Raw genomic sequence first — 14699 nt, forward strand, 5'->3', positions numbered from 1 at the left:
AGAGAGAGAGAGAGAGAGAGAGAGAGAGAGAGAGAGAGAGAGGAGAGGAAGAAGAAGAAGAAGGAGGAGGAGGAGGAAGAGGAGGAAGAGGGAGGGAGGGAGGGAGGGAAGGGAGGGGGGAGGGGGAGAGAGGGAGAGAGAGAGAGAGGGAGTGCAGAGGAGTGAAGGAGGCCAGCCATGACCACGTGGAGAGAGGGGGAAGGGGTGAGGGGACAGAGGGAAGCTGGAGGCAAGAGAGCAAGAGAGTGAGGAGGGGGCAAGCAGCCCCTTTTATAGTTGGCAGGCCTACCTGGCTGTTGCCAGGTAACTGTGGGGAGGAGCATACCTGGCTGTTGCCACATTACTGTGGAGGTGGAGTTTAGACAGAAAACTAACATGCACCACAAGGCCATGAGGGTTTTGAAGCATGGGGCTGGCGTGGTAACGACCCGCTAGTGGGAACTTAATGAGCTGGGTGGAAAGATTTTGGAACCCTGAGTCAGAGAGTCTGCATAAGACAAGAACAGGCCAGCGAGACTGCTGGGCCTGAGAGTAGCTAGGTGTAGCATGGGAAATTGCCGATCTTTTTAATATTTCCTGCAACAAGGGACAAAGCACTATAGTATAAATATGGACTGTCCTCCACAGGTTCATTCAGTTAAACACTTGTTCCCTTGTAGGCTGCACCGAAACAGTAAACCTTTCAGAGATGAGGAAACAGGCCATTACGAGCAAGTTTGTGGGTTGTAGTCTCTTCCCAGTCCCAGCTCAAGTCATCCCTGCTTCCCACCGGCCCCCACAGTGTGACCAGGTGTGAGCACCACATGGAGGCAGAGCTCTAGCTGCCCTCACCATGAAACTGTGAGCTAAGAGCAATCCCCTTAACCCTGAGCGGCTTCTTGTCGGTGTGTGGTCACAGCATTACAAGAAGTACCTAATACACCACCTAAGAGATATTAAGGTGACAGCTGGTCACACAGCCCTGGGGCTCTGAGCCTTTTTGAGATAAAGTGTAGTCTATTTGTGGGGGCCCTCCTTCCAAATGATCTGATACCTTCATTTCCCTCCCCAGAATGAGCGAGAACAGATCATGACCACCAACATCTGGCTGAAACAGGTAAGTGCATTGGAGGGTCCCCAGCCCAGATGATGCTTCCTGTGGGGCTGCTCTTTGGTGACAGTGGACCTACAGGTGACAATGGCCTGTGTACTTAGGAATGGACTGACTACCGCCTGGCCTGGAACAGCTCCTGCTATGAAGGCGTGAACATTCTGAGGATCCCCGCAAAGCGTGTCTGGTTGCCTGATATCGTGTTGTACAACAAGTGAGTGACGGGGTGGCCAAAGTCTAGACTCAGGCCAGGACAGCAGGTCAGCCTTCAGGGGCGTCTATACCTGAGTCTAACCCTGGCCTTCCTTTTCTACACTTCCCTCAGACTTCTAGGTCACGGAGCTAGAGAACTAGAGGTGATGGAGACAGAGTAGGAGGGTGGGAGGTCCAGAGGCCCTGTGCTGCTCAACACAGTGGGCACTGGGCTAGCCTTCAGACCCCTGGGCCAGTGCCCTTACTTACAATCCTTGACTTACCATTCTCACGTTTTGTGACTCGGTGGCTTTGTCAGTGTTGGGGGCTGCAACATTGGCCTGTCGTGTGTGCAGTTCATGCTGGCAGCTGAGTAAGAGGATCGGGAACCCAGGAGTTTGAGATCTGTCTAGGCAAAGAGAACAAGAGTGGGGGAGAAAGAATGGGTGGCCAAGGACCAAACAAGACAGGGTCCATGTCTCTTCTCTCCTGCTTAATAGTTTGAGAGGCTTGATAGAGTCCTCCAGCTTCCCCAAGCCTTGCCGCCCAAGCTGTAAAATGAGGAACACAGGAAAACTACTGCTTCTATAGACTCTTGTGGGGCTTAACTGGGCTGATTCCATGAGAGACTTTCAGTGTCTCATGATTTGTTGAGAAAAGCAGGGTTGTTTCAGTGAGGAAGTCAGATGACCCCCAAGAGATCTTGGGGGTTCTGAGAACAGGCCAGGCTTCCTCTGTAGATTTGTGATGTTTTTCTCGATGTCCTGTCCTGCCCCAGTGCTGATGGGATCTATGAGGTGTCTGTCTACACCAACGTCATCGTGCGTTCCAATGGTAGCATCGAGTGGCTGCCTCCTGCTATCTACAAGAGTGCCTGCAAGATTGAGGTGAAACAGTTTCCCTTCGACCAGCAGAACTGCACCCTCAAGTTTCGCTCCTGGACCTATGACCACACAGAGATTGATATGGTTCTTAAATCACCCACAGCCATCATGGATGACTTTACCCCCAGTGGTGAATGGGACATTGTGGCCCTCCCAGGACGAAGGACAGTGAACCCGCAGGACCCCAGCTATGTGGACGTGACCTATGACTTCATCATCAAGCGCAAGCCGCTCTTCTACACCATCAATCTCATCATCCCGTGTGTGCTCATCACCTCCCTGGCTATCCTGGTCTTCTACCTGCCTTCCGACTGCGGGGAGAAGATGACGCTCTGTATCTCTGTACTGCTGGCGCTCACATTCTTCCTGCTGCTCATCTCCAAGATCGTGCCTCCCACCTCCCTTGACATTCCACTCATTGGCAAGTACCTCTTGTTCACCATGGTGCTGGTCACCTTTTCCATCGTCACCACAGTGTGTGTTCTCAATGTGCACCACCGCTCACCCAGCACTCACACCATGGCATCCTGGGTCAAGGAGTGCTTCCTGCATAAGCTGCCCACCTTCCTCTTCATGAAGCGCCCAGGTCTTGAAGTCAGCCCCGCCAGGGTCCCTCAACCCACCCGGCTGCACTTGACCACAAATGAAGCTGCAGCCACCTCTGCCTTAGGCCCCACCAGCCCATCCAACCTCTATGGGAATTGCATGTACTTTGTGAACCCTGTCCCTGCTGCTCCTAAGTCTGCAGCCAGCTCCCACACCGCAGGCCTCTCCAGGGATACCCGGCTGAGGTCCTCTGGGAGGTTCCGGCAGGATCTACAGGAAGCATTAGAGGGCGTCAGCTTCATCGCCCACCATCTGGAGAGTGATGACCAAGATCAGAGTGTAAGTCACTGCCCTGCCCCCACCACTTGAGGAAGGCATCCATACTGAAATGCTTTCTTATAGCTTCCTAGGTGAGGAAGAGGAAAAAAACAATGAGCTTCCTGTGTTGGTCTTGGGTTGACCCAAAGCAGATTCTGAGATGAGGCTTGGGTTCAGGTAGCTTACTTGTGATGTAACCCTAGGAAGCACAATGAGGAGGTGGAGAAGGCAAGATAAAGGCAAAAAGGAGGCCGGCTATAGGATATTAATGAGCCTAATGTTGTGGGTGCAGTAGCCCCATAGAGACCCCCAAGGGGCCAGACAGCTAGCCTCAGAATTGTCCCTTGAATGGAGGCTGGAATATTTATCCTCCAGCTCCATCTGCCTCCAGTTGACAACAACCCTCGGATGTGATCTTTCTCGTGTTTCCCTTTATGTCCAGTTGCCAGAGCCAGCACCCTTGGTGCTAGAGAAAACCCTGAGCAGAGCAGAGAGGGGCTGCATGCCCTGGAGTGAAAGGTCCTCAGTGGATTTGAAGGAGGTTCGGCTATCCTTAGAGAGCACAGCTTGGGCTAGGTTGCATGGGGCACATGATCCTACTCACTCAGACTTGCAAAGCAGCTCTATGAAGACTTATAACTTTCAGATGTATAGAAACATCAGTAAAAGCATTATTTCTACCAGGCTGATAAATTATCATGTGGAGTGACTAGAATTACAGATTTTCTAAAATGAGGTTCAGTTCTCCTTCACAGGAAACCATGAATCCTAGAGTGTATGCATCTCAAAGAACTCCTCTGAGGAAACTGCATATGTGTTTCAGTTTCACTCTGTTGCTGTGACAAACCTGGGACCAGAAAAAACTCCAGAGAGGGAAGAATTTACTTGGCTTATACTTGGAAGTCACAGTCCATCACTTAGGGAAATTAGGGCAGAAACTCAAGGCAGGAATTTGAAGCCAACCCTGCTTGCTATTCCAACAGTTTTATTTCTATCTGGGGAACTCACCACAGCCAAGAATGACAACAGAAATCTTGGAGGAAGGCTGCTTTGCTGGCTCACTCACAGACTCACGCTCAGCTAGTTTTCTTATACATCTCAGGCCACTTGCCTAGGGAATGGTGCTTCCTATAGTGTGCTCTCCTATATCAGTTAACAATCAAGACAATCTCCCACACACATGCTCACAATCCAGTCTGTTCAAGATAGTTCCTCAGTTGAGACTCATCCCCGGTGATTGTAGGCTATATCAAGTTGACAATGAAAACTAACTAGATTTATGGGTAAGGAAGAGTTTACAATGGGGGTCTTCATGATTAGGCCTTCCTATGCATTTTTCTACCTGAAAGAACATTTGTCAGATGTATGACAATGTTCCAGTTTTTACGTTGCAACATTGTGTCTCTCCAGTTGGCAGCTACATGAACAGAAGAGGATTTCTTCCTTTTTACCTTTTTGGAATTTCTTTCTGACAATTGGAATCTCAGGAGAGAATGCTGGTTTTCCATTAGTTAGCACCAACTGAAAAGCACAGGCCACAAAGTTTTAGAATTACACTGTGAGGAGGAAAGAAGAAAACTGCTAAGAAAATGAAGACAGCCTGCTACTCAGAGAGTAGCTCCGGTCCTGTAGCCTCAGCCTCAGCGTGGGCTTATTAGATGACTCTCAAGCCTCCAGCTCAGATCTTTTTTAACTGCATGTGTCTTTAATTAATAAAATTTACCAAAGTAAAATATCTAATAAACCACAGGAACCAAAGGGTTCCCAGAAATAACCTCATGGTCAATAGGGTTGAGCAAAGTCAGGGACAACAGATTTATTTGTTAAACAACACAGTATCTAGGGGGATGTCAAATCTGTAGAGGCCTTGAACCTAGAACTAGTCCTGGGATGCAAGTATTTTAGTCTAGATGAATCTTCAAAGCTGCAGCTTTTGAGGAAGCTTGAGCTGCTGCTGGCTCTATGAAGGTGGCAGAGCACCAGAGCTTTGGCGAGGGCTGAGTCTTATCTCTGGAGCTGAGTCTGATGGCTTCAACTGCTACAGATTGAACTGGGTCCATGGTTGATAGAAATGGGCCAGTGGTTGCTGTAGTCGGGGTATGGGCAGCTAGCGTCACACCCAGAATATTCCCCAGGCCTGATCAAGACTGGAGAAGGGATGGGAAGATACCAGAAGAGTTGGGTTGAAGAAGGGAGCCAACTTCTGCTAGGCTTGGGAACATGGGATCACCAGTGGCCTCGGCATTAATGGGTACATGACCTCCTGTTCTAGTGCTATGAGTGAGGGCTCGCCCATTTCGAATCCCAGGTGTTTTTAGATATTCTTGGGGATGCTCCCGAAAGTATCTAGATCTCCAGTTCTTAAATCATATCTGGATCTGTTATTCCATCACACAAATGCTTCATGCTAGCTCCTTGCATTGCTCGAAGGAAGGATACTTGGACTTTTCAAAGAAGAATTCTTCCAGCTTACTCTTTTGTTCCTGGCTATACCTGGTGTGCCCTCTCCACTCCCTGATAGGAGTCTTGCAGGGAACTTGTGGCCTTGGAAGGACCTTAGGAGCCACAAGTGGAGCTAAGGGACAGGGCCAAACCTGAAAGCCTGGGTTCACTAGGAATCCTGGAGACATCTGTAGACCTTCAAGTAATGAGAGGATTTGTGATACTTGGAGATTATGAGGCGTTAGGGGCATTTGGAGACCTTCAGGTAATAGAGGGCTTTGGGGCATTTGGTGACAATGAGGCACGAGCAGGGCTGGAGGCATTTGGAGATCTGGGGACAATGGAGGTCCAGAGATCCAATGTGTAGGCAGAATTGTTGGGAGAGCATTCTGCTTTGGAAGCCTGGAAAATCAGCAGGCTCCTGCATCTTGGTGTGCTCTGTTCTAGTGTTTGAGGATTTTGATCCCAGGACCTGGACTTAAATCACCTCTGATGATTGGCCCTCCCTTCCACCCATTCCGAAGCTTTCTTGTCCTGTTGTCCTTGACTCTTCATCTCAGAATTTTAACCAGATCTCTGGGACCTCCTAGCCCCATTGCAGTCAGAAGCACAGCTCTGTTGTATTTGATCATGTTATTCTTTCTTTCATTCTCTCCTCCCCTTCCCTCCTTCATCTCTTTGTAGCTTAAGCTGGGTTTGAACTCACTACATAGCGGAAGGAGGCCTTGAACTTAAAAAGAAAATAGCATCAACTTTTTACTCTTAGAACTAGCCTCATCATCAACACCACACCACCCCACTCTGAGCTGCCCTGTGCTTCGTATTCCTTTTGTTTGTTTGTTTGTTTGTTGCTTTTTCGAGACAGGGTTTCTCTGCATTGTCCTGGTTGTCTTGGAGCTGACTCTGTAGACCATGCTGGCCTCAAACTCAGAAATCCACCTGCCTCTACTTCCCAAGTGCTGGGATTAAAGATGTGCGCCACCACCACCCGGCTCGTATTCCTCCTTATGTATATCAATATTCCTACTGAATCATGAGTTCTCACCTCTTTTGTTGTCCTTCACCACCTCAGTCAAAACACTCAGAAGTGAACATGCCATTTCTCTTTTCTTGAGATAGTGTCTCATGTAGCCCAGGATAGCCTTGAACTTACTATGTAGTTGAGGATGACCTTAAACTTCTTTTCCTACCTCTGCCTCCCCAGGGTGGGGATTTCAGGCACACACGTAGTTTTTATTCTGGTGCTGAGGATCAGACCTATGGCTTTGTACATGCTAGGCAAATGTCATATCTCTAAGCCACATCCCCAGGACTAGCCTTGGACATCTGTCTTCCTGCCTCCACCTTCCAAGTGCTATAATTACATCTTCGACTGAGGCAGGCAGGGTTTCTAGGGGAAGCTTTAGGGACCACTTAAACTCCTGTGGGTTCCTGTGCACATCCAGGTTGAGAAGGTTTCCTGCGGCCCTGCTTGAGCTAGCCCCCATTCTAGGCTTGGCATTTGCAGGCCTCCTCAGTTCATTACAAGCCCCAAGAGGGAGGGAGCCAGGCAGAACTCAGTGGGATTAGAACCGCCTGTGTTCCTGTGGCACCAAACTTATCAGGTGCTCTGGCAGGAGTGGCCAAACAACCAACCCTAACTCCAGGAATCACAATGGGAAGCAGAGGCCCAGGGATTCTGGGAAGAGTCTTTATTTCACAATGGGAAACTGAGGCCCAGAGACATCGTCTGACTTGTCTGGGGTCACATGGCTGGCACAATCCTTGAACTCTGAGTCCCCTCTGAGGGTCTTGCCCTGTACTGAGCATATGATGATCAATGACTGGCTAGCTGGTTTCCTCCTGTGTGGTTAGATACGTCTGCTTTCCCTCTCCTGGAAGGTCCACTCCTAAGCCATCTCGAGAGCTGTTTGTCGTCTATAGCACCTTTGCCCTCCATGGTGACTAACTGGTCACTGTAAGGAACTCAAAAACATGAAAAGATGGAAATACGCTTGAAATTAAGGCTGTTGAAATGAATCTCCAACCTTAATATCTGTGTGGAGAGTCCTGCAGTGCCTTCTGGGTCTTAGGAACAGGAACAATTGGTGTTTGAGGGAGTGGAGGCTGGTCTGACATAGGATTATCCTGGAGTGTGACACATTCCATTGATGAGGCCTTGGAAAATTGGGTCACTGACGTCAGCTTGCCCACTGATGCCTGCGTTTCTAACTCTTGAGTCTACAGAGCCTTCCCAGCTTGGGGTGGGGGGGGGGAGGCTGGGATGCTGGGTCCATGGCCATTCTGTGGTACCCCTGGAAGCCAGCCAGGTTTCTACTAGGTTCACATCCTGTGACTGGGTCTGAGAAGACGAAGCATATGTAAAGCAACAGAGTTGGAATGCCAGAGAGCCAGATGCTGAAGCCAGAGGAGGCAAAGTCTTCATTATAGAAAACGGTTATTCCTACAGTTTACTGCTGTTTATATATTTCACTGCTGTGACTAGCATGGAACCGTTTAAACCGTGGGGTTTCTAAATGTTATGCAAGCTCTTGTCAAGCAAGTGGGCCCTTCATCTCCCTCTCTGCAGAGCTACCTCAGGCAGAAGGTTTAGGGTTAATGATGAGAGAAAAGAACCTTGTGATCCCTGAGCCTCAACATGCTTCACCCATAACCAGATTTGGCTTTGAAATGGCTGTGTGTGGTATATTTGGGTCTCTGTTTCTGCATCCATGGATTCAACTGACCATGGGGAAAATAATGGGTGGAGAAAGTGTCTCCACTAACAAGTACTTCCCTCCCTGTCATTAGTCTCCCAAATACAACCCAGTGATGACTCGTGAGGCATTTACATTGTGTTAGGAACTCACAAGGTCTATAGACATGGTAAATTCAGGGGAGGGCTTCATGATGTCTTATGTTTTTATTTCAAAGATGAACCCCATGACCAAAATCAACTTGGTATAGAAAATTTGGCTTACATATCCTGAGTCATACGTAGTTCAACTAGGGGAGCCGAGGCAGGAAGTGAAGCAGAAGTCATGGAGAGACACTGTTCACTGGCTTGCTCCTCATGGGTGATACAGCCTGCTTTCTTGTACCCAGGACCACCTGACCAGGAGTGGCATCGTCCACAGTGGGCTGGGTTCTCCGCATCAATCATTAACCAAGATGCCCTGCAAACTTGCCTACAGACTAATATGATAGAGCCATTTCCTCAGTTGAGGGTCCCTCTTCCCAGAGGACTCTAACTTGTGTCAAGTTGACCAAAACCTAACTAGCATATATGAGTTATATGCAAATATTGCACCTTTTCTATGAGATCTAGAGCATTATCAGAGTTGAGGGGTCATAGAGATCCAGAGGAGACTGAGGACAGTACAGCCCAAGTCCCCATGGCTTTGCTACTCCCTCCCCCAACCTTAGTCAGGTCAGGTGGGGTTGAAGAACACCATGAGAAGCCCAGCGGAGGCCAGCCTGGGATTCAGAACCTGCTCTGTCAATGCATAATTCTAACCCCCACATTGCTTGTGTGGTGTTGGTCAGCAGGTGAGGCTGTGATTCAGAAGGAGGAGGTACTCTGTGCTTGGCACCTGTAACCAGCCCCTGTTTGTCTGCAGGTCATCGAGGACTGGAAATTCGTCGCGATGGTCGTTGACCGCCTGTTCCTGTGGGTGTTCGTGTTTGTGTGTATTCTGGGCACCATGGGGCTCTTCCTACCACCCCTCTTCCAGATCCACGCACCCTCCAAGGGCCCCTAGGCTACCCAGCATGTTTTGGGCCCCTGTATTGTAGTGAGATGGTATGAGCAGTCGAGTGGGCAGTTTACTGCTTCATCTGGGTCGTAGCTAATGAGGCCCTAAGTAAAGCTATGACTATTGGCAGTCAGCCCATCAAACTAGCCACAGCCACGAGGACAGAGATAGGTGGCTTACACTGATCCCTCTGAATGCCTTTGAGTAAGTCCCTGAAGGAGGGGGATTAGACTGCTGAGGTCCAGCCTGGCCTCCTTCCTTCCATGTGCCAGGCACTGGAGTCAGACAGCCGTGTGTCATGCCATCACACCCCAGCCCACCTTCCCATCCATCTCCCTCCAATCCCAGCTACTCACTAGATTCCCTGGCTGTCTTTCATTTCCTCACACTTCCAGATTCTCCCAGGTCAGAACCTTTGTATCTGCTGTAGCTACCACCCAAACTTCAGACTCTAAACTCCCAAGCTTTTCACATGGCTGCACTAGTCAGAGCTCTACTCCCATGATCCTCTGCTCCAAGGTCACTTCCTTGTACAAGCCTTCCCTAGCCATGCATTCCAAAGCAGTGTCTCCCATAACCGCATTAAACCTCCAGCTTCCCCAAGTGTTCCCCATCGGCCCCTGCAGTCCTTAGTTGGTGGCACACCAGTCACCAGCACCTTGCTCATTAAAGTGTATGCTCCACAAGGGCCGGGGTGTGTGAGAATTCACATTCACACTCCAGAGCTTGGGACAGAGCTCTGCACACAGAAGGTGCAAAATAATTGTTTGTTGAATGAATGGCTCCTGCTGTCCTTCTCTCTCTCTCAATCTCTCTCTCTCTCTCTCTCTCTCTCTCTCTCTCTCTCTCTCTCTCTCTCTCTCACACACACACACACACACACACACACACACACACACACAAACCCTCTGAGTATCCATACTTGGTCCCCACCTGCTTCCTGCCTTTATACTGTGATTGGTTCAGGCCTGTCTCTTTCACACACTAATCTGTTTCTCTCACAGTGCCTGTCCCATTGTTGGCACTCAAGATACTTCTGGAATTAAGGAGTGTTAGTGGCTTTTTAAAATAAATAAATAAATAAATAAATGTTGCTGTTTTCTTTTTACCCAGCTAGCTCCCAAGTAATTTCGACTGGACTATTCTATTTATTTAACAAGTTTTAAGGGCACAACAACTGAGCAGTATTATTCTATTTTAACACTCTAAACTAATCTGGCCCCACCAAAATCCCAGCAATACTTGCATTTTAGTACTGATATGGCTTTCTGGGATCCAGATATTTTCTTGTGGTATCTCCTGAACTCTCCCCCCAAGTCAAATCCCCACTCATCTCTCTCCTGCCCCCTCCCCTGGCTGGGAGGAAGTCCAGCCCTAGTCTCTTCCCTGCTGAGTCATTGACCGATGAGCTTCTTTATTGACTAATCAGGGAATAATTGGGGAGTGATGTTTATATAACACTGAGATGAGATTCTCTCAGAATAAGGATTGTAGCCAGGTATGGGAGCACAGAAATCAGCATTTGAATAATACAAGGATAATCTTTACACAGGGTATTATTTCATGCCTACAAAGGAGAATATTTAAAAAAAGTTTAAACTATTATTTTATGTGTATGGATGCTTTACCTTCTTGTATGTGTGTGTACCATATACATGTTGGTACCCACAGAGGCCAGAAAAGGGCACTGGAGCTCCTGGAACTGGAGTTACAGACTTGAGCCACCATGTATGTGGTGGGCATCAAACCTAAGTCCTCCAGAAGACCAGCCAGTGCTCTTGACTGCTGAGTCTTCAGCCCCTGAAGGAGAATATTTTAAAGAGTTTTGTTTTTAGAATTAACTTACAATAAAGCTGACTTCTTTAAATTTTAACATTTGTATCTATTTGTATAATCATCATTGACCCGGAACAAAAGAAAGATGTGTCACTTAAACTCTGCTACCCTGTATAGCCCCGCCCCCTGCACACTTAGCTCTGGCCACCCTTGCCTTTTCGTCACTGCTATAGTTCAGTATTCTCAAGCCTGCTGCTTAAATGGAATCCTTCAGGGTCTAAGTGTTAGATGCTGGCTTCTTTCTGCTGGGTCTTTAAAAACAACCTCATTGGGCCAGCAAGATGACTCAGTGAGCGAAGGCACTTGCCTCTCAAGCCTGGAGACCCAAATCTCATTTCTGGAATCCTTATAAAAACACAAGGAGAGAATCGACTCCACAAAGCTGACCTCGGGCTTCCATGTGTGCGCATGCCCCCACATGCCTCATGCTTACGTACACACACACAATGAAAATCTTCTGTAAATGAATGCTTTTATTGAAGCATAAAATTCATTCATTGTGTACTGGGCAATTCCATGAGTTTAAGTATGTTCATCACCATGATCCAGCTTAGTACTGCTCTATCACCCTTAAAGGTCCCCAGTGACCATTAAGGAAACCTTCAAGTGCCAAGCCATCCCTGGTGGGTGGCCAGAGAGATTAAGTGGCCTCAGGACACCTACCCTGTCACTGACTATTCCTGGGACACACAGGCTTGCAGCTGGTAGTGAAACAAAGGGAAATCTATAATGGTCGGTGTGGGAAGCCAGATTCTCTAGTTGTTCCAACTTTACTTATAAAAGTATTTATTTACTATGCTGGGAATCAAAGTCTTAGGTATGCTAGGAAGCACTCTACTGCTGAGCTAGAACCATCAGCGTTTGTCTGTTTTCTCCAGGAGCATCTCTAACATAGTCTAAAAAAAGAAGAGAAAAGGTGTCCACCATGGCGAACTAACTCATCACCAATATTGTTTCGCCTCCAAGCTGTCTAGTCCCTCTTAACTGTATGCGGTATGTATGTATGCATGCATGCATGTACATTTGTGTGTGTGTGTGTGTGTGTGTGTGTGTGTGTGTGAGAGAGAGAGAGAGAGAGAGAGAGAGAGAGAGAGAGAGAGAGAGAGTCATGCTGAAAATAGTTACTTTAAGAGCATCAACTTCCACAGTCCCCTTTTGAGTTGCACTAGAGCTGGCGCATGCGATGGTCCCCTAGCTCTCTTCGGAGCTGCACCTGCCAGAAAGCCCTGGCCGGAGGTTTAACCCTTTAATCCTGTCATGGTGACAATGCCTGTCTGGTCTGGAGCCTAGAGATCTCCAGACTCAGGGCGGCTCTGGGCGAGGCATCAACGCAGGAGACCGTGGCCCGACGCCCCTCCCACGACGGGCGCAGCTCCCGCCTTGGCCTCCCAGCCTCCCCGCCCTGCGGCTGCTTGCAGCGCTTGGCTGCCTGGGGTTCGTGCACTCGGGCGCGCAGATGCGCAGGAGCTCGGCGGGCAGCGCGAAGCCGGGAGGAACCCCGCGGTCCCCGCGCTGTGCTTCGGTGGTCAGCACCAGAGTGGCTCCCGCCCTGCCCATGCGGTCTTCAGACATGGGTGCTGTGCTGCTCCCGCCGCCGCTGTCCATGCGGATGCTGGTGCTGATGCTGCTACCAGGTATGAGTGAGGAGCGGTCGGGTCCGGAGCCCAGGCTGGCTGCGGGCGGTGGCCATCGGGCAGCGGGTGGGTCGCCAGTGCGAGGCTGCAGCCCAGAGCTCGGATTCCCGCACGGCTTTGGCCATCAGCGCCTTAGAAGTCTAGGCGCCCACTTGCCTTGGTTCTCAGCGTGGTCCCACGGTTCTGCCTGTGCACGCGCATCTCAGTCCCTACCACGCTGAATCTCTTGGCTACTCCTTTGTTCCCAAACCTGCCAGTTAGCTGAGGCTCTAGGCTAGCTCAGAACCGGCCCTCCGGTTCTGCTCGGGAGATAGAAGTTTGGGCCCCAGTCCTGAACATCGCTCTGCAGCCCCGCTTCCAGCATCTGCCTCCTGCCCACCGCTTGGTTTTATGGACCATAGAAAAACATGTGCCCATGGAAGGCTAAATATTTGTGTAAAGCCATCGGGTCGTTTTGGAGCGGAGGCTGGACCAAACCTCTGGTTCTGGTCATCCGGTCTCTGCGCAAAATGATCGCGTTGCCTAGAGACCTTCGACGTGATCGCTCCTCCCAGGCCATCGTGGAGGCTCTAGGGGAGCCTATTAGGAGGAAGCCTTTCCAGAGACCCAGGATGGCTGGTACGTGAAAAGCAGCTATGATGTCTCCTGAAGGCGGTCAGAGCACGCAGAGGTTGGGGGCGTGTGTGTGTGTGTGTGTGTGTACGACACCAGCACTGTGGCTGTGCATCATCACAGACTGCTCCACTGTGTGGGTCCTGCCTAAATCTAAATCACGGCCTGAAGAAAATAAGTTGCACCCTCCCTCAAAAGACTGTCCCTAGACTGACTCCAGTACTGTAAGCAGACAGCTTGAGACAAGATGTCTTGTTTAGTTGGGGTGGGCTTGTAAACAAAGGATGCCCAGGGACCAGAGGTAAGGACTGGGATGAGGATTCGAAGACAGCCCTGCCAGGAACCCAGGGCTCGGATTCCCGCACGGCTTTGGCCATCAGCGCCTTAGAAGTCTAGGCGCCCACTTGCCTTGGTTCTTAGCGTGGTCCCACGGTTCTGCCTGTGCACGCGCATCTCAGTCCCTACCACGCTGAATCCTTGGCTACTCCTTTGTTCCCAAACCTGCCAGTCAGCTGAGGCTCTAGGCTAGCTCAGAACCGGCCCTCTGAGCACCTTGGCTCCTAAGATACCGATAATCAAACCCCTGCAGAATTTGGAGAGGATGAAGGAGCTGCAGTCTCTGGCACAGTGGAAAACAGAGCTCCTGGGGGGACCGTGAGTGGCTCCACCCCAGGGTTGGGTGAGTCATCTTTCCACTTGGGCAGCAGGAGTACCACAATCTTTCTTGGAGTAACAATAAAGGTTTGAGCCACTAATAGCGCTTTTTTTCTCTTAGAAAGCAAGGTTGGGCGGTTTATTATGTAAAGGTTAGAGTTTTATTAAGAAGAAAACCAAAAACAAACAAACAAAAAAAACCCAGTATCTGGTTCCCCTGGAAAAACCATTTGCCACCCAGCCTGATGACCTGAGTTTGATTCCCAGGACCCACACTGCAGAAGGAGAGAACTGAGTTACCCTCTGACCCCCCCACACACATCACGGCCTGCACCTTCCTCCCTTAATGTAAAGAAAGAATTAAAGAAGAAAATAAGCCTTTATTTAGATTTACGAGAGAGAAGGAGGGAGACACGCAGATGTCTGAGGAGAATCCCACCAAGCTAATGGTTCTCAAACGCTTGCTACAGGCCAGTGACTGAAGCACTTCACCCCCACCTTTGAGGTGCATTCATGAGTACTCTTTATTTTGATAGTTAAGAAATGAAGATTCAGCTGGACGGTGGTGGCACACGCCTTTATGCCCAGCACTTGGGAGGCAGAGGCAGGCAGATTCTGAGTTCGAGGCCAGCCTGGTCTACAGAGTGAGTTCCAGGAAAGCCAGGGTTACACAGAGAAACCCTGTCTCGAAAAAAATCAAAACAAAAAAAAAAAGAAAGAGAGAAAGAAAGAAAGAAAGAAAGAAAGAAAGAAAGAG

At 49.4% G+C, this 14699-nt stretch overlaps 2 protein-coding genes across 3 annotated transcripts in view; both read left to right on the forward strand.

Annotated features, from left to right (window-relative positions):
• Positions 1-9215, forward strand: part of Chrnb4 (cholinergic receptor nicotinic beta 4 subunit) — a 22664-nt gene extending 13449 nt beyond the window's left edge. Inside the window, exons 3-6 of the mRNA XM_028781570.1 lie at positions 1052-1096; positions 1195-1304; positions 2061-3051; positions 9072-9215. Coding sequence (XP_028637403.1) covers positions 1052-1096; positions 1195-1304; positions 2061-3051; positions 9072-9212 — 1287 coding nt within the window. The 3' untranslated portion in view covers positions 9213-9215. The remainder of the gene's footprint in view (positions 1-1051; positions 1097-1194; positions 1305-2060; positions 3052-9071) is intronic.
• A 3397-nt stretch (positions 9216-12612) lies between these two features.
• Positions 12613-14699, forward strand: part of Chrna3 (cholinergic receptor nicotinic alpha 3 subunit) — an 18833-nt gene continuing 16746 nt past the window's right edge. Inside the window, exon 1 of one of the 2 annotated variants that reach the window (XM_028781565.1) lies at positions 12613-12676. In XM_028781565.1, coding sequence (XP_028637398.1) covers positions 12613-12676 — 64 coding nt within the window. The remainder of the gene's footprint in view (positions 12677-14699) is intronic. The other variant, XM_028781566.1, reaches the window with a different exon arrangement.

This window comes from Grammomys surdaster, unplaced genomic scaffold (genome assembly GCF_004785775.1).
Source record: "Grammomys surdaster isolate TR1022 unplaced genomic scaffold, NIH_TR_1.0 472, whole genome shotgun sequence".
NCBI classification, from domain to species: Eukaryota; Metazoa; Chordata; class Mammalia; order Rodentia; family Muridae; genus Grammomys; species Grammomys surdaster.